The sequence below is a fragment of the Halichoeres trimaculatus genome, unplaced genomic scaffold, assembly GCF_033239565.1.
Source record: "Halichoeres trimaculatus isolate MK-OKI-2021-1 unplaced genomic scaffold, fHalTri1.1 fHalTri1_scaffold_5, whole genome shotgun sequence".
NCBI lineage: Eukaryota > Metazoa > Chordata > Actinopteri > Labriformes > Labridae > Halichoeres > Halichoeres trimaculatus.
Window position 1 is genome coordinate 20,881,444 of NW_027437183.1, and position 16,898 is coordinate 20,898,341.

The 16,898-nt window shown below is 39.2% G+C and overlaps 3 protein-coding genes across 3 annotated transcripts; 1 reads left to right on the plus strand and 2 right to left on the minus strand.

The window, feature by feature from the left end:
• Window positions 1-336: 336 nt before the first annotated feature.
• gucd1 (guanylyl cyclase domain containing 1) lies at window positions 337-4,750 on the plus strand. The gene is made up of 6 exons (XM_074669381.1): window positions 337-951; window positions 1,048-1,132; window positions 1,244-1,409; window positions 1,507-1,598; window positions 1,691-1,932; window positions 3,459-4,750. Exons 1-6 carry the CDS (start codon window positions 945-947, stop codon window positions 3,548-3,550), a joined length of 684 nt encoding a protein of 227 aa, XP_074525482.1. The 5' UTR covers window positions 337-944; the 3' UTR covers window positions 3,551-4,750.
• Window positions 4,751-6,808: 2,058 nt separating this feature from the next.
• upb1 (ureidopropionase, beta) lies at window positions 6,809-13,244 on the minus strand. The gene is made up of 10 exons (XM_074670698.1): window positions 12,940-13,244; window positions 11,012-11,183; window positions 10,847-10,934; window positions 10,657-10,751; window positions 10,416-10,574; window positions 10,165-10,334; window positions 8,523-8,604; window positions 8,125-8,167; window positions 7,836-7,990; window positions 6,809-7,645 (listed from the first exon to the last, which is right to left on the minus strand). Exons 1-10 carry the CDS (start codon window positions 13,041-13,043, stop codon window positions 7,562-7,564), a joined length of 1,152 nt encoding a protein of 383 aa, XP_074526799.1. The 5' UTR covers window positions 13,044-13,244; the 3' UTR covers window positions 6,809-7,561.
• A 625-nt stretch (window positions 13,245-13,869) lies between these two features.
• Window positions 13,870-16,686, minus strand: c8h22orf15 (chromosome 8 C22orf15 homolog). Its single transcript, XM_074671016.1, has 5 exons — window positions 16,533-16,686; window positions 16,345-16,431; window positions 14,677-14,799; window positions 14,376-14,450; window positions 13,870-14,252 (listed from the first exon to the last, which is right to left on the minus strand). The coding sequence occupies exons 1-5, from the start codon at window positions 16,555-16,557 to the stop codon at window positions 14,155-14,157; spliced, it is 408 nt and encodes a 135-aa protein (XP_074527117.1). The 5' UTR covers window positions 16,558-16,686; the 3' UTR covers window positions 13,870-14,154.
• Window positions 16,687-16,898: the final 212 nt, after the last annotated feature.

A 16,898-nucleotide genomic window follows, 5' to 3' on the forward strand; every position in this document is an offset into this window, starting at 1 on the left:
GCTCAAGGTCCCTCAAAATGTAAATGAAAGACTGAGTCTGAAAACAAGAGGCAGTTACACAGACAGCTGGATTTGGCTGAGATACGATGCAGACAAAAATTCAGTCTTTTGCCAAATCTGCAGATCAATTTAGCATTGGTGGCAATCTAGTCAAGAGCATGATGACCAGGACTTACTTCCTGAGCCTTGGGGGTATGTCAAATTAATCAACTGAGGAAGAGATGGAGGAACAATCCCATGAATTAAAAAAAATGCTTCTTAATAAAATATTTTAGTAATAAACTTATTTTGCATCATAACTTTTTTTCTGCTTTAAATAATGTTTGTGGGACAGTGGTCAAAGTGGTGGGCCAGTAAACTTTATTTGCCTCAATGTCAACCCTTTGAAGAACAAGGAAAGCAGTAATTAAAAAAGAGGGATGGATATATGGCAAAAAAAGCAAAAAATTAAGAGTATAAACAAAGAAGTCAAAGAAAAAGAGGAGAATAGAACAGTTATTAACTCTGAGATTAGACCATGAGCCCTCCGCACCTCACGGGGGCAGCATAACCTTAACAGACAACATAGACAACCAAGAAGCTCCTTCGTGAGCCAACAAACATCTGAGAAGTGAGGCAGGGAGGAGCGGTCGAGGGGAGCTCCGACTCTGAAACTTATAAAAGAAGATTCTTTACGAGTTGTCTCCTTTTTAAGTTGAATAGTTGAAGAGGTGACCGTGTTTGTAGCAGTAGTGTGCGTCGAGCTGTCTCCGCTTCCGTGCCGGTAACCCTCCAGAAGGCTAGTTATCCCTGTTAGCTGGTCAGCTAAACTTACAGTGAGCAGCTGGTTAGTCTCTGTTAGCATCGATGAGGAAACCCGACCCTGGTTTAAATGCTGTAAACAAGACCAACCAGCTTGTCTTGGGTTAGCTCCTTGGCCGCTAGCGTAGAAAGAGTTCTGCAGAATGACAGGTATGTGATCTGATCTCTGAAGTTGTTCGTCCATCAGGGGTTTTGTTTCCACCGTCAATTATATTAAGTGCATTTTTTTTACGTTTCTCCCCCCAGAGGATGATTTCCTACTGGGAGTACCTGTTATTCGGCAGTTATACCACTGGGACTGTGGGTTAGCCTGCTCCAGGATGGTTCTCAAGTAAGATCCTCACATTTTACCGGTAGATCAGCAGTAAGACTGCACAGCTCATCACAGACGCACCGCAGCTTACCTAGAAGGATCAACAGTCTCTGATGTCTTTCCTTTCAGGTACCTGCATCCTGTCAGCGATGAGGAGTTTCAGAGAGCATGCTGGGACCTGAAGCTTACAGAGAGTGTGTGGACTATTGATCTGGCCTACCTCATGTGCCATCTAGGGATCAAACACTGCTTCTGTACCCAGACTCTGGGTGTTGATAAAGGCTTCAGGAATCAGGTACTTCTGTGTGCTAATGACTACGATCCACTCAGATTTGGATGATCTAGTTCTCTGCTCACAGTGGTGTTTTTTTGTCTCTGTCTGTGGTTTTCAGTCCTTCTATAAGAAACATTTTGACACAGAGGAAGATCGAGTGAATGAGCTTTTCCTAAAAGCAGACAGTAAGGGTGTGGTTGTAAAAAAATGGTAAGGTTTCTGTCAGTTACTTTTCATCCAGTTACATGCTTTTTCTTCAGACTTTAACAAACTTATCTATACTCATGGGTGTCTTCTCACAGTTCTGTCACAGTTCAGGAAATCCAGTCTCATCTGGAGCAAGGCCACGTTGCCATTGTGCTGGTCAACGCTGTGGTCTTGACATGTGAACTCTGCTCCTCACCTGTCAAATACTGCTGCTTCCTGCCCGTGGGCCAGAAGTGTTTCTGCAGGAAGCCTGAGTACCAGGGTCACTTTGTGGTAGTGTGCGGCTACAACAGGACCACGGGCTGTATTTTCTACAACAATCCTGCATATTCTGACCGTGAGTGATCCATAAATCTAATGCCAAGGGACAATGTGAAACACAGTATGTAGGCTGTAAGCAGTCTTTGTAGATTTAATGTTTCAAAGTTTCGAAATGTATAGCCAATAGTTGGTGTCAGGAGTGACAGAAAGATTATCACCCAGATCAGACTCTACTCAGATGAAAGTCGTGCTGAAGGAATCAGCAAATCAATTGTTTGTCAGTGGTGCTGATAATCAATCAGTGTTTCAAATTAAGGACCCCAGTGATAAAAAATAATATCAATATGAAATCAATATTAACAACCACCAATGTATCATTATTGACCAAAGATTAATTCTTTATTTTAATTTTTTTAGGGATTGGCCAATACTTGAAACTAATTGGTCATAAAGTGAAGGGATTTATGACATTGAAAAGAAAACCAGTTTTTTGGATAGAGGTGTCTTTGGGACTGGACACTGTAAGCTAAGCTTTTTTGCTCATGTCAGCATGCTGACAAATTTAAATGTTAATTTTTCTAACTTTTACATCTGAAGCATGAAAGATATGCTCTTTATCTCAGCACCTAACATTGCAAGGTTACAGGCCATGTGAGGACTTTACAAGTGGTCATGAAATAGTCTCACTAATATATGTTTGCCTGTTTATAATCCAGAATTTAAAATGAAATTATCAGCACCAAAATTGGTTATTTCTAAACACTCTCCCTTAGTATCTTGAACACAAATACAGTAGTTTAGTAGCTGACCCAGTGAGAAACAAGATCTGTATTTTTCTCTGTTGAAAAACAGTTTCTAAGATTTTTTTGAGTAGCAATAGGGGATACTGGAGCCGGGCTGTCAACAAAACAAAAAGCAGAAGGGCAGAAGAAAGCTAAACTAAATGAGAGTGATTCAGCATGAGCTGAAACACGGGTTACACTGTGTGTGATAATGCCCATTCCAGTCATTCCAATTATCAACCAAACTTGAGAGTCTATCGATAAGATGAAGTGTGAGGTTACGTTAGCTCTGCTTGGTGAGGTTGGAGTTGGTAGATGAGCAGTGGTAGAACATAACCAGGATTCACTATTACACATTAAGGACATGTCTCAGAGCACCAGGCTGTGAGTAACACTTAACAGAGTCTGCTCACCTTCTGGGCACTTAACTGCAACCTGAGTTAACAAAGCTTAATTGTTGTTATGTGTCAAACAATAGCACTACATAACTACAAATAAATACCTGACCTTGCTACTTAGTATCTGGTAAAAAAAAATGTCTTCAACAAAGAAAAGTTGTGTCCGCATCTTGGCAGGACTTACGTCCAAGGGTTGATGGTGCCCACAGGAAACACATCACAACTCGTATTGCCTTTAAGTTAGAGTACAGCTGAGTTTGATATAAAAGACATATGGTCAAATATGACCAACCAACTGGAAAAAAAATACCTGATGATTGTGGTAGATAAAAGGAAAGGCAGGGCTTACAACGAGTCAATATTTCACAGAACTCAAACTAAGAGTGACTGACAGCTATGCATGTCTCTGTGTTGGTTTTCAGGGGTGTGCTGCACTGGTGTCGGTAACTTTGAGGAGGCCCGTCGAAGCTACGGGACAGATGAGGATATCCTGTTCATATTTAAGGAGAGTTGATTAAAAGGGAGGCTGGACTAGGATGTCATTTTTCAGCTCATCATTATAGTGCTATGATGCTGCCGTTCCACAGTGATGGACTTCTGGCCCCTCCTGTTGTCTGCTGTCGCCCTGGGTCATCCTCTCTGGTGCTAATAGGCCCACCCGCTCACACAAGAGGCACATTGCTGCAGCATTGCTACTTTTAGACATTCAGTAAGACTTCACTGCAGAAGGATTTACAGCAGGGAGGCTCGATTATCTCAGCTGATATTTTTTTATTTCCCTTTTCAGATGGCAAATATGAATTTTTAGTGTTTGTGATGAATTTTAATGACTGTGGTTGCTCATGCATTAGAGCCATTAAAACAGCGAGCGAAGAATGTTTTTCAGATCTGTGAAATTGCCGTGGATGAATTGTGGGAATCATGACACTAAACTCAATTACTGGGAAATAGTGTGAGCATAAATCAGGATTAGGGATGGGAACATTTTGTAGATTCAATTTCTTTGTTTTGTTGTGTTGTGGTCTCAAGAGACTCATCAGCAGCCATCATCATCATCCTCACCTTCACATGCCTTTAAAAAAGTACTCTTGACTCACACTTCTGTCACTTTTTATTCTGATTTATCAGCGACAGGGAATACAGTAATTTTTTCGTGTTTTGAGAGTCTCAGGTAATTAATGCCCTGAAGTGTGACATGCACATTAAATGACAAAACTAGCTCAATGCAATAGTCCATAGTTTGCCTATGGAGAGTCAGTCGTATCTGCAGAAGATTGGACCATGGATCGGCTTCTTTAAACGTGAGCATTAGGGTTTTGATTTACTTCTTTGTGGAAGGAGTGGCCAGCCGTCTTGTGCTTTGTTTTCAACATGCTACATCCATGGGTTGAGTGCTTGGTTGTGTTGATGTGCTGCAGAACAAAATGAGAAAGTGTGACCTGGTCACATGTTCAGTTAATTGTGGTAAAGATCAGGTTAATATCTCTGCGTCCCTCACTTTCATAGTTTTGTTTTTTCTTTAAATTATGGTATGCATCTGTTTTTTTGCACTACATTTTTCAAACCAGACATAATTGTATGTTATTTAACTTTAACATTTTACCATGAAATAACTTGTTTGAATACGCTGAACGTGATTTCTTACTGCTTGTGCTGTCGAAAAAGAACAAATGGCACAAATCAACCGCAAATTTTATTTTTTATGAAACATAGAGCTCAGTTTATTACATGTTCTTATTAAAGAATTTGAACATCTGCCCCGTGCTTGTCTTTATTTCATACCTGAGTATTTCATTAGGCTGTTATAAGTGGTCTGCTATTCATTTTGAATGCTATTGATTTTAAAGCATGACTCATATTCATATCTAATAGGATACTAAAATATGTTATATTTCAGAATTTATATCTCAAACAGTAGCCTGTAGCTCTTTGATTTGATTTGCCATGCATAGGTTGGTAGAAATGTTGTCATTTAGGAAACATGATGGTGATGAACAGGGTAGGGTCACTGCAGAACCACAAGGCTTAAAAACTTTTAAACAAATTGCCAAAACTCTGTGATCTGTGGGATACATCAGTAACAAGTCAAATAACTAATATGTTTAAAAAAAATCTCTTTATGGATTTACTCAGGCTGCTTGTTCATCATATACTGCTAATCAAGTGACTGTGCAACAGTGACGGGGCGACCTATACTGTCTGCAGACATTTGATGATCCTTCTAAATCTGCTTCTTGTGGGTCCAGGCACCAATCGAAACTGATTACTTAAAAATGCCATTAGTCTTCTGTCTTAATGGTCCATCTCTAGCTGTCGCGCTACCATTTATAAAAATTACTCTTAAATTTAGTGAATGAAATTCGGCTTTTTTATATAGCCTATGTGGAACTGTTATATACAGTATGTATATACACATGGATGATTTGGTAAATGCAACATTGGCAAGTTATCAGTTATCAATATTTCATCTTTTACAGGAATAATCCTGCTCAATAGTCACTTCTGTGCCTGTGTCTAACTGAAGCCCCCTCCTGTTTATATTTTGGTTGTGTCAGGCAATTCTGGGTAGAGAGTAGCTGTGGTTATATCAGCCAATCACAGCACACCCAGTTGATTGGCAAGTGGAAGAAAGTATCCTGAGTGGCTATAATTGTGTACGTAGCATGGAGAAAGAAAAACACAACCAAAGTGAAACAAAACGCTAAACTAAACTCGCTTTCGGGAACTTGGAGAGCAGCATGGGACAAAGAGAGACGCGAGTTGGCTTTTTGCTGAACAGGCATGTGTCAAATACCTGTGACTCGCTTGTGCTAACATACCAAGTCAGGTGAACGGCTCTCGAGTCTCTCCCATGTAGAAACGCAATACTGCAGGTGGTTGAGCAGTGAGTGTGTTCACGGTAGGAGGCAGTGGGTGTGCGCTGTTGTTGGCACTGAGCCAAGGATGAGTCCAGTTTGAATTTGTGTTTACTAACGAGTAACAAAACTTCCAACAAACCCTAACTTTAAAGTGATACTCTGGGATGGAACAAGTTGGGTCCTTTCACAAGGTTTAGGGCAGAAATTACCCCTACAGCAGTGTTTTTGTGCAGCAGAAGCCCAGAGCACACGCACCAAACAACCCCTCCCTGCTCCTCTGCTGGTTTCCTCTGCACTCAGACGGGGCCATATTTTACTTGACCAAAAACACAAATAAACGGACTCCCACCGAAAAAATCTGATATCAGTCTGCATTCACGCTTTATTTAGAGAATTTTTAGCGCATTACTTTCACACAAAACACTGCTAAATAAGGCTCTAGTTCTCATCATGGCGTAAAACGGCACTACCTCCGCTGCAGAGCCACAGCTGGCTATGAGGTGCTCGCCGCTTAGTGTATCAGTCCGCGCGCGGCGTGCCAGATATAAAAAAACGCAGGTAGTCTGCCAGGACGAAGAGGCACGATGAGAACTAGAGCCTTATTTAGCGGTGTTTTTGTGTGAAAGTAATGCGCTGAAAATTCTCTGAATAAAGCATGAATGCAGACAGATATCAGATTTTTTCGGTGGGAGTCCGTTTATTTGTGTTTTTGGTCAAGTAAAATATGGCCCCGTCTGAGTGCAGAGGAAACCGGCTGATGAGCAACGAGGGGGTGTTTGGTGCGAGCGCCCTGGGCTTCTGCTGCACAAAATCACTGCTGTAGGGGTAATTTCTGCCCTAAACCTAGTGATAGGACCCAACTTGTTCCATCCCGGAGTATCACTTTAAGGCTCCCTACTCCTTAAACCCCCTCCCTCTGATTGGCCAGCCCTCTAGAGGCTTGTTAGGGGCACAATTAGGAGTAGATCTTTGTGTTTGAGGCCCACCCCTTCAACTCAAGGAAATCTTCATGTGATGACCTCATCATTTCAGCAGTTCTTGTGGAGATTTTTTTTTGCTATTTTTAGAACATACTGTTTTAACCAGTTTACAGATAGATTGAAGGATTTCTACATTTCAATATGTAGAAGTTTGCAAATCTGCATGTTTAGTATGATCCTCTAGCACTTTTACTATATATTCATGTTCAAAATGTGAGAAAGCAGAATACCCAATCTTTAAAATTTGCCTAAAAGGAGGAAGTCCTGTAACTGAAAATGACTTGACATCAGGGACTCTTTCAAAAGTTGTCAGTGACTGTAGTAACAACAGCACATTTACCTCTGTGCTGCAGCCTTTCCCAGTCTGCTTTGACCTCTGGCCTTCACTGACTTTACGTCAGCTCACTAAACACTGATATTATGGGTAAGTTTACTGACAGTGTTTTCACTTTAGCCACTGTTATTACACAGTTTAGAGCTTATAGCCAATAATAGTTACTCATGGCCAAAACAAATGTCTGTAGAATTTAAAAATTCTAGACGATGGTAAATGTTCAACAGGTCTGGCAGTGGTCCATTAGGTAAGGTTTAACTTTATTATGTTTTCTGTAATTTACTGATAGCTGACCGGTCTAAACAGAAAAGAAGAAACAAACAGATTTTGTATGAACTACAGGAGCACATCATCTACTCCTTTACTATCTTTGGTTTGAAGTCAGATGTCACTGCCTTGGTAAGCTCCTTCGCGTACTCAGCATACCGACCAGTCATCTGCAAACAAAAGCAGAGGAAAAAGTGTAATTACAACCTTCAGGAACTGAATTACACAGTCTCTATCTTTGTTCCCTCAGCTAAATTCTGACACATGACCTCTCTATCACCGCAAAACCAAACAAATACAAACTGTGTAGAAGTGAGAATACACAGAGAGGCTGCCAACAGTAATCCTAATTAAACAGACCTTAAAGCTCCATCGATCACTGATTTGTCTGTTCAGGTTCAGATCCAGATCAACCACAAGTAGTCCGTCACTAGTCCTCGAGAGCCCTGGGGTGCGGCTGCCGTCAGGAGCAGCCACATAACTGGATCCATAGAAGTGTCCAAAGTCGTGATGAGCTGCAAAAGTCAGGAGAGCAGTATGAAACTTAGTGCTGAAATATTTTACCCGCTTTATAAAAACATCTTCATTGCAGAGAAAGACTCAGATACACTCTGTTACATGAGTGAAAGATGAACAAAATGCCTCATACCCTTTTTCCCATCCCCAGAGGTAAATTCACTTTTGAAATGTTCCTGTGTTGAACAGAAAAATGTACATTCAGTAAATACTAGTGCATGACCATGAACACAACTGACTCAGGACACATATTTATGTGACCTTTAGTTTAAGGAGTAACTCCTTTAGGGGTAAACTGTATACAGGATCATTAGCAGTAAAGAAATGGTCCCATATCATTGAAAATGATTTTTCTTGGCTGCTTCTTATCTTTGCTTTATCAACTCAATACAACCAACAACTACAAGGCTAATGTTAATTCCTCAAATACATTTAATTTATATCTATATATTGAAAAATGCCCTTTGGAGTCCAAAAAATAATTCTTTAAACTTAATCGTGATGTTTTGATGACAGCAGTGCTGATCTTACCGTTCCAACACGATTGATTGCACAAGTGTAACAGTGGTTTGCTATGGCAGCGTTCCTGGCCTCTATAGGCCACATGGGCTCACTGCAGAGAAGACAGTGTTATACAGAAACAGGAGCACTGATACTTTATTGCATATTAAAAATGAATTTCATTTTTCTTCAATTAGAGTTTTTTTGGTAGCAAAACAAGCTTTTATAACTAGACCAGTGTGATTTTTTCTTTCCCTTGGCATGCTTCAACTGCACACTTCCTGCAGTCGTCCTCAGAAGAGTCACGTGGTGTTGTTATGGCTGACCTGTCAGCTGGTTCATAGAGGTTTGGTTGTCCTACCTCAAGCAGCAAGATGACCCGTCCCCTGTTGCCCAACAGTGTTAGAATAGCATCTCAGGTTTTTGACAGCATGTAAGCCCCATTATTCGGGTTTATCATCTTCCTGATCTCCATAGCCTCTCTGATCAAATGCTGGTATCTGTTGTTCTACGTGTGGGTGACCTCGGCCTTTTCCCAGTCCATGATGTCATTTCCCTTCTTGCAGTGGTCTGAGATGGCCGATTCAAGTTTGCTTGGTTCGCTTTTTTTTTATTGTGCTTTCCCTAGATGTTTCTCACTCATTTTGTTCTTTGGATGTTAACACAATGTATTGAAGTGTGACCAATCCTGAATGATCTGGTTTGGATCTTCTTTTCTTTTTTTTGTGTCTTTTCTGTTGTTTTGGTTGGTGCTCCTCTACTTCCTTTGTTTGTTTGTTTGTAGACCATCTTGGATACTGACAATGAACAAGCACCTCAGGTAGGACAACCAGGCCTCTATAAATCAGTAGACAGGCCAGTCACCACCATACCACATGACTCTTTTGTAGGAATGCACGATATTGGATTTTTGCCGATATCCGCTATGCCGATATATCGAAACCCCTTTTGGAAGATACCGATACCGTTACCGATAATCACAAGTTTGTTCGTTTTTTTTTCACTGTAAAGAAAGCTAAGTCTATCCTGTACTGAAATTTGTATGTTACTCTAATTGTGACGGTCTTATTTGTTTAAGAAACACACATAAAACAAGACAAAAAACATTTGATTTTACCATAAAGAAGAAATGTATTATTTTTCAAACTCAAGACATTCAGTATTGAAATACAGAAAAATAATTTCTTTAGATCACATGAACTTTAAATGTACAATGCATTTTTAAACATAACCAAGTTGCATTTGATTATTTTAGAGCTACTGTAACAACCTGGTGACAGACACAGAGCTCTGCAGTGCAAATAAATGAAGTGCTACATTTTATTTAAGGAGCTTATTTTTCAGATGGAAAATAATAATAATCCTAACTGAATAGCACCTTATCGGCTGTGCATATCAGCAGAAATTTTCATACCTGCTGATACCGATAAACGTGTTTTTAAGCTTTTACCAGCTGATACCGATATTGTGCCGATAATATCGTGCATCCCTACTCTTTTGACTACAGGAAGTGTGCTGCCCAAACATGTGGAGGTAAAAATGTAATCACTTTGGTTTACCTAAAATAACTTTGTTACTAAGTGATGCAGTAGTGGACCAAATGAACTTTTTGGATTCGGGTGATGAGCACAGATCCCCTAGGACCATTCAAACTCTCTTGATCCGTCCTTACCTGAGTGCTCCAACAGTAGCTGAAGGGTTGAAGATGATCTCAGCTCCATTCATGCTGTACATAAACCAGTTTAGAGGGTGATGACGCCCATAGCAGATATTCACAGCTATCTTCCCATACTGCGTCTGGAACACTGTGTGGCCACTGTCGCCCTCCATGTAGTACGTAGACTGAGGAGGTGGACATAGTGGTTTGATCAGTTTCATACAAACACAGAGAATCTTAAACACCTGGAAAAAGCCCAAACTGACCTCATTAAAGTCTCCAATCCTGGGAATATGGTTCTTCCTGCTCTTTCCCAGCAGGTTACCAGAGTTTGAGATCACCACTGCTGTGTTCCACAGAGTGCTGTGCAGCTCTTCTCGCTCCAGGATCGGAGAAACAACTACCATGTTGTATTTTTTGGCTAGCTGATGACAGAATGACATTTTATCAGGCTTGTGTTTGTAGTAAAACACCTCATTGCACTGTTTCAGACCTCTGTAGTATCACCTCTTGGCAGAAACGTGTGGTGTTTCCTTCTTCTGCAGACTCTGCAAACTCTGTCCATGGCTCTTTCTCTCGTGTGCAGAAAGCAAAAGGCATGGCTGTGAACAATACAAGCTCAGTCAGTCTCTTTTTAACCCAATTCAAAATGCAGCTAGTTCATAGGCTTGTAGATGGGACGTAAACAAGAACTCACTCCAGGTCTCCTGAAAGCAGACAACGTTGACGCCACACATCGCTGCCACCTCCACTATTTCCCCAATGCGGTTATGCATGGCAGTCACCTGTGGAGGGAGGAACAAATATACAAACTAAACTTTTACTACATGAATGATTGGTAACAGCATGACTGAGTCCTGACCTGGTCTAGCACAGGGGCATCAGTGGGCAGGACGATGTGGTGCTGAATGAGCCCCACACGGATCCTCCTGGGTGGTCTAAGTTGTTCCTGTGCAGCTTCAAACCTGTAACCCTTCAGCTCAAAGTTGCGCTCAGCGGCAGCTTCCACAGCACATGTAGGGAGGTCCAACTTCCTGTTACAGAGAGGATTTTCAGTTTTACATGGCAAACACAAAGGATCTACATGAGATAAACAATGACTCCATGAAATCTTGAGCAAAATGTTTATTATTTTGTTATTTCTCTTTCAGACCTTATAGTATGAAGTAAAAAGCAAGAAATACCTTTGGCCCTTTGCTCTACCGTCAAATATTTATGAATATGTTTTCATGTATTTCAGATGTGACTGATTAATAAATGGGAATTTGGACTTTGCCTTTGGTAGGCTAGAGATTACTGACTGTGGTGGAAATATAATGAAGTGAATTTATATTTTACAGTACATTTTTAACCCCATAATAGTTTGTGTATTCTGTGTTTGGTTTGTCCAAGGGTTGTTGCCGTACCTGAACATCAGACATTACCATAGTTTGAACATGGACTGTAAATATAAAGAAAACAGAAAAAACGTTGCTCTGATCCGACCTTTAATTTGGTGGTGGTAATGATGGCCATGGCAGAGGAGGACAAAGACCCTCTACCAAAACATCTGTAGCCCAAGTTTGAGTTTTTTTTTTTTATGAATTATTAATATATTTAATTGTCTGATTTTTTTTTCATGGCACATAATCAGGGCTTGACATTAACACCGGCCATCCGACCAAATGCGGGTGGATTTCGGCAGTGGCTGGTAACACCGCCGCTCCCACTGGCCACTTTGGCGGGTTGAATTTGATCTCAAACATGGAGCAGAGAGACAAGCAAAAAGATGACTCTGATGATGAAAGCTCTGAGGAAATGTAATTTACCTCTCCTTCATTGTCATTCTTATGAAAAAGAAATGATTTTCTGATTACAATCGTTAATAAATATTTAAGCAGACTGTCTCTTGCTGAGTTTTTATCAGTTCAATTAATCCCCTTTACCATTTAATTATAAGCAATAACAAACTACTATTTTAATTACTATTTCTTAATAGACTGCATATTTTCATATGAAAGGAGCACAATGTTTCACACAACTTTATCAGAGCTGAATACCTGATTAAGGACCTGTGGATTTTAACATTGATGTAGTCTTGTTTTGAGTGTGCATAGGGGTCATTTACATTTAAAGAGGTTGTAAATCTTTTTAAGTAAACTTTAGCATGTCATCATCGGCTTTAATCATATTGAACATAATTATCCAACAACAAATTGTGGCCAGTGAAAATACTGAGTGGCCAGTAACTAAGGGATACCACTAGCCACAGTGGCTGGTGAGCAAAAAAGTTAATGTCAAGCGCTGAACATAACCTTCATCACCTCCAACAAAACGTGTTATCCAACCTGAGAAGCATGTTTTAAGTAGTAAAACTTTGTTTTTCTTTTCCAGTTTAACATTTTAAACAAACTGGTCTGTACTTTAAACAAATTCTTATTTTCATTCTTCACTTGTTTGCTTGTTTGTTGACTGTACACACATTTTGGACTCATGCATTGTGATAATGCATTAATGGTTTGGGTTTTACATTCTGAAGTAGTTAAAAGTATTTCTAAAAGCAATAATACATAACTTCAACTCAATTAATAACTTAAATACGCAACCTTCACCTGCAGTTTTAGCAGTGCAGCATGAAAAGTTGTTACTCAGTAACCCTTTCTTTACAGGCTAAAGGTTGTGTGCTGTAGCTTCCTGACCTGAAGCTGACTGAAGTCCATCCTGCAGAGCAATCATTCACCAGTAACAATTTGAGAAAACAATGCATGGATAAAGAAAAAAAGTTAAAACACTAAAATAAGTACTACTCACTGGGTCTCCTTCCCGAACAAAATGCGTTTCACCTCCCTGAGCTCGGACTCTGGAAGATGAGACTCCAGAGATTTCTCCAGAGACTCGAATTCACACGCAGACATGTCGGAGGTTCGTTAGTTCAGCAGCTTCACGACGACACAGCTCAGTGTGTGCTGCTGACAGACTGTGTGTGTTTAATATAAGGTGACTCCAGTTATATAATGCTCCAGGCTAACAGAGTCTTTCGCAACTCAGGGTTTAGAGACGAGCCCACAGTGTCAGTCTGTGGGATGGTTGGGGGCGTATTAGCTGCTTTAACCCTGTGAGCAGTGGGAGTGACCATAAGCTAACAGCTGGAAAAAGGCTGCAGTAATAACTCGTCGGTGCTGACGTGCACCATTTACTCAGATACGTTGTAGATTTTAATGTTATAGAAGTTTAAAGTAGTTAGATCAAGAACCCATATCCATGAGCCATCTTTTCATGTTTTATTTTCCTGTTTATTCTGCAGAAAGTTCTCTACGATACAGCTCAATACTTTCTCTTTCGACTTTTGTTTTGAAATTCAGTGCTAATGGCGTCATATCCTGTAAGGCTGGCGTCCATGGTTACATCTGTTTAGCTTGTCATTTCCTAGTCATGAAACATTTTTCAAATCACAAAATATCTGTAATTTATGTTTTAAAATAAAATGAATAAATAATAATAATAATAATAATTAATAAATAATAATAATAATAATAATAATAATAATAATAATAATAATAATAATAATAATAATAATAATAATAATAATAATAATAATTAATAAATAATAATAATAATAATAATAATAATAATAATAATAATAATAATAATAATGATAATAATAATAATAATAATAATAATAATAATAATAATAATAATAATAATAACAATAATAATAATAGAAACATATAGCAGCCCCACAAGATCATAATAAAGATAAGATAAAGATAAAATATACTTTATTTATCCCTGAAGGGAAATTCATGATAATTAACCAGTCTACATTTTATTTTCTCCATTTTCTTGAGATTAAAATGTAATTTATTTATTTTTTCAAATCTTTACTTTTTAATCTTGTCGACTTAAGAAAGAAGCTTGTTTTCTCAAGACAGTGAGATAATTTAGATAATAAGACAATTTTCTGGCTCCATATAAAACAGTTTCTACATGATTCAGACACATGACATACAGTGCATCAAAGTAATGTCATTTGTGGCTTCTGCTGATGTTTAGGCCCCTTGTTCGACCTCCTCTGATCTTTCTGTCTCGCTCATTGTTGGGGTTTGACAGTTTCTTGAGAAGCTCTGCAACAGAAAAGTTTGAATTGTCATACTTGATTTGACCAGCAGGAGGCCCATCAGGGCCACTTTAAGTCCACTGATCAGTAAACACTCCTTAGCTCCATTTTTCCATTAACAGTTTTTTACCTATTAATTCAGGATGACTCTGACTGAAGTTGTTGAGAAGAGAGACATACTTTGGCCCCCTGATATTGGTATCTCCTAGAGGGAAGAAAATAAACTTATGTGAAAAACACAATACGTAACACATTGAACAGCTTCATTCAATTTTATTTTCTTTTAGTTAGTTTATAACTTTTTTCATCACTTATGTTGCCTTTAGTTACATGCATGATGTCTTTCATCAAAGGGACATTTTCCAGGTATATGTGCTGGAAAAAAATCAAACTTTTCTGAATTAATTTAAAAGAAAAGATTGCGTACTTACTGAAAACTTGTAAGAGGATATAGAATTGTCTCTCCTTCAGCACACTGCTAGCCAGAGCCAAACTGTGCTGCTTCCCCTCCAGATTCATCACTTTACCACTGCTGTCCAGCAAATCCACACAATCTGCCAGAGGAAACACTTCACATCTAACGCTTCATTTACAATCAAAAGCAGGTGAAAAAACAAACTACATACAGATGAAATATCATCACAAAATGATTGTTTAGGCTCTAAAATGCAATAATTTTTACCTGGAAAACCTTACTGAGATGAAAAAACTCTCTTGAAAGAGTGTCCTGACCATCAGCATGTTCCAGAAAATTACAACAACACATGATTGAAAAAGACAAAAACATGTCAATATATCTTGGATCCCATATCTAGTCAGCTGATACATCTTCATCTAGAGCAGAGGATTTCAACAGGAGGTCTGTGCCCCCTAGGGGGTCTGTGGAGGTAGTGCAAGGGGTCTGTGACATTTTTGGTTAATTAGGCAATTTTTTTTTTTTCGTATTTTCAAATATTTGTTCCCAAATACTTAATTTGTATCCATGTTGATGTCTTTGAACACGCATTAATGGATACACGGAGACCTAATGTTTTATCTTTCAGTCACAAATGCTTCTGTTAAAAATAAAAGTTCCTACTTGATGAGCCTGTAACACTAGTTTGTCATGCAATTGACAGATTGTATTGACATTGACATTGATAACAGATGACAAGGTATTGTTTGTTTGACTGTGTATTATCTGGATGGTTTAATAATGAATCCCAATAACAGGCCCGTTTTTATATAAAACACAGTTGAATATATAGAGTACGGGGTCCCTGCTGTATACCTCCATTATTAAGGGGGTCTCTGGTCTGAAAAATGTTGACAACCCCTGCTCTAGAGCCTTTGGTCTGCTTTTAATAACATCAGTTTGACCAGCTCATCCAGACCCAAATTAAAACAAGTTTTGTGACTGGATCACAGAGCAGAGACTGTAGCTTTCAGCCATTCTCAAATTAATCAAATTACACTAACAAGATTAAAGCAAGTTAAGAATTGCCCTGTAAATAAGGACATGCCAGTGATCCAGTTTTTAGGTAGCTAGTTCAGGCCAGCCAAAAGGAAGCGTAAAGGAAACAGAGACTAGGTTGGAGACTTAAGCTTTGCAATGAACATCAGAGCTCCATGGTAAACAGTATCCAGGAAATGAAGGCTCTGAGAGGAAGCATGCTCAAATAAAACATTAACATAATCAAAAAAAGGCATAAAAAGTGGAAGCAAAAGAAAAACATGACATATCTAAAATAGGAGACTAACTAACAACTTCTTGTCAAACTGCTGACTGTGAGGCTCAAAGACTCAGAGGGAATCATTGATTTGGAGTATGAGGTATTCATAAGACAATACTTGCTCAATCACATCACCCTGAGACCCGGTTATCAACAGCTGGCTTTGTCTTTGAGTTTGTAAACATCATGAATCTACAAACTCAAGAAAAAAGCTGCTGAAGCTGCCATCCACTGCTATCATTGTTATAACACATACCGTTAGCTACACAGAAGTCTGCAGTGAAAAGCTTCAAAGCTTTAGGTTCATCTTGTTGCCATTGCTCTCTGTTGGTGACTTAAATTGTAATGTCAGATTGTCAGTGTCCATTAAAGAAGGAAGATGACTACCTTTAAAGTCCAGGCTGCACTTCTCCTTTAAATGATGGATGAAGTTGATCAGTTTACAGTTCAAATTGAACATTTCCATTCTGCTGTCTGTCAACAGGAAGACAATATGATATCTATTCAATACACCAAACTGGTTTCAGTAAGTTCTGCTAAAAACATAAAAATGTAAAACGTTAAAGGAATTTTACCTCCAAACAAAATGGTGACAAACATTTTTTGGTCCTCACTGTGGTTAATCTCCTCTTCAGCTGACTCTAATCTGAAGTTTAAAGTATCATCCGTGTGCTCCACAGAGTTGGGCAAGTTGGACTGGGGAGTTCAACAAAGGGGGCTGTTAAATTTGGATGGTGGGCAACACTTCCTCAGAAAGACTTCAGAGGGTAGATGCATGAACTGGCATGCTTCATCCTCCTCTTTTCACGGCTGCAGCCATTAAATGAGAAGACAAAGGACTGCTGTGACTTGTATCCATGGAGTCTACACACAGACAGACTGGCAATAGCTCTTTATAGATCTCAGTAGTGATGTCAAGGCTACCTAGAGAAAGGTTTTAC

What these genes read in the sequence shown, in the direction of transcription:
- gucd1 (XM_074669381.1), top strand. An exon ending in ATAAAGGCTTCAGGAATCAG is followed by an intron (nt 1,410 to 1,506) that starts GTACTTCTGTGT and finishes TGTGGTTTTCAG; the next exon opens with TCCTTCTATAAGAAACATTT. An exon ending in CAATCCTGCATATTCTGACC is followed by an intron (nt 1,933 to 3,458) that starts GTGAGTGATCCA and finishes GTTGGTTTTCAG; the next exon opens with GGGTGTGCTGCACTGGTGTC.
- upb1 (XM_074670698.1), bottom strand. Translation starts at nt 13,043, where the DNA reads ATGTCTGCGTGTGAATTCGAGTCTCTGGAGAAATCTCTGGAGTCTCAT. An exon ending in CAATCAATCGTGTTGGAACG is followed by an intron (nt 8,168 to 8,522) that starts GTAAGATCAGCA and finishes TGTTCAACACAG; the next exon opens with GAACATTTCAAAAGTGAATT. An exon ending in GTGATCGATGGAGCTTTAAG is followed by an intron (nt 7,646 to 7,835) that starts GTCTGTTTAATT and finishes TTTTGTTTGCAG; the next exon opens with ATGACTGGTCGGTATGCTGA.
- c8h22orf15 (XM_074671016.1), bottom strand. Translation starts at nt 16,557, where the DNA reads ATGTTTGTCACCATTTTGTTTGGAG. An exon ending in GTGCAGCCTGGACTTTAAAG is followed by an intron (nt 14,800 to 16,344) that starts GTAGTCATCTTC and finishes TTCCTCTGGCAG; the next exon opens with ATTGTGTGGATTTGCTGGAC. An exon ending in GAGTCATCCTGAATTAATAG is followed by an intron (nt 14,253 to 14,375) that starts GTAAAAAACTGT and finishes TTTCTGTTGCAG; the next exon opens with AGCTTCTCAAGAAACTGTCA.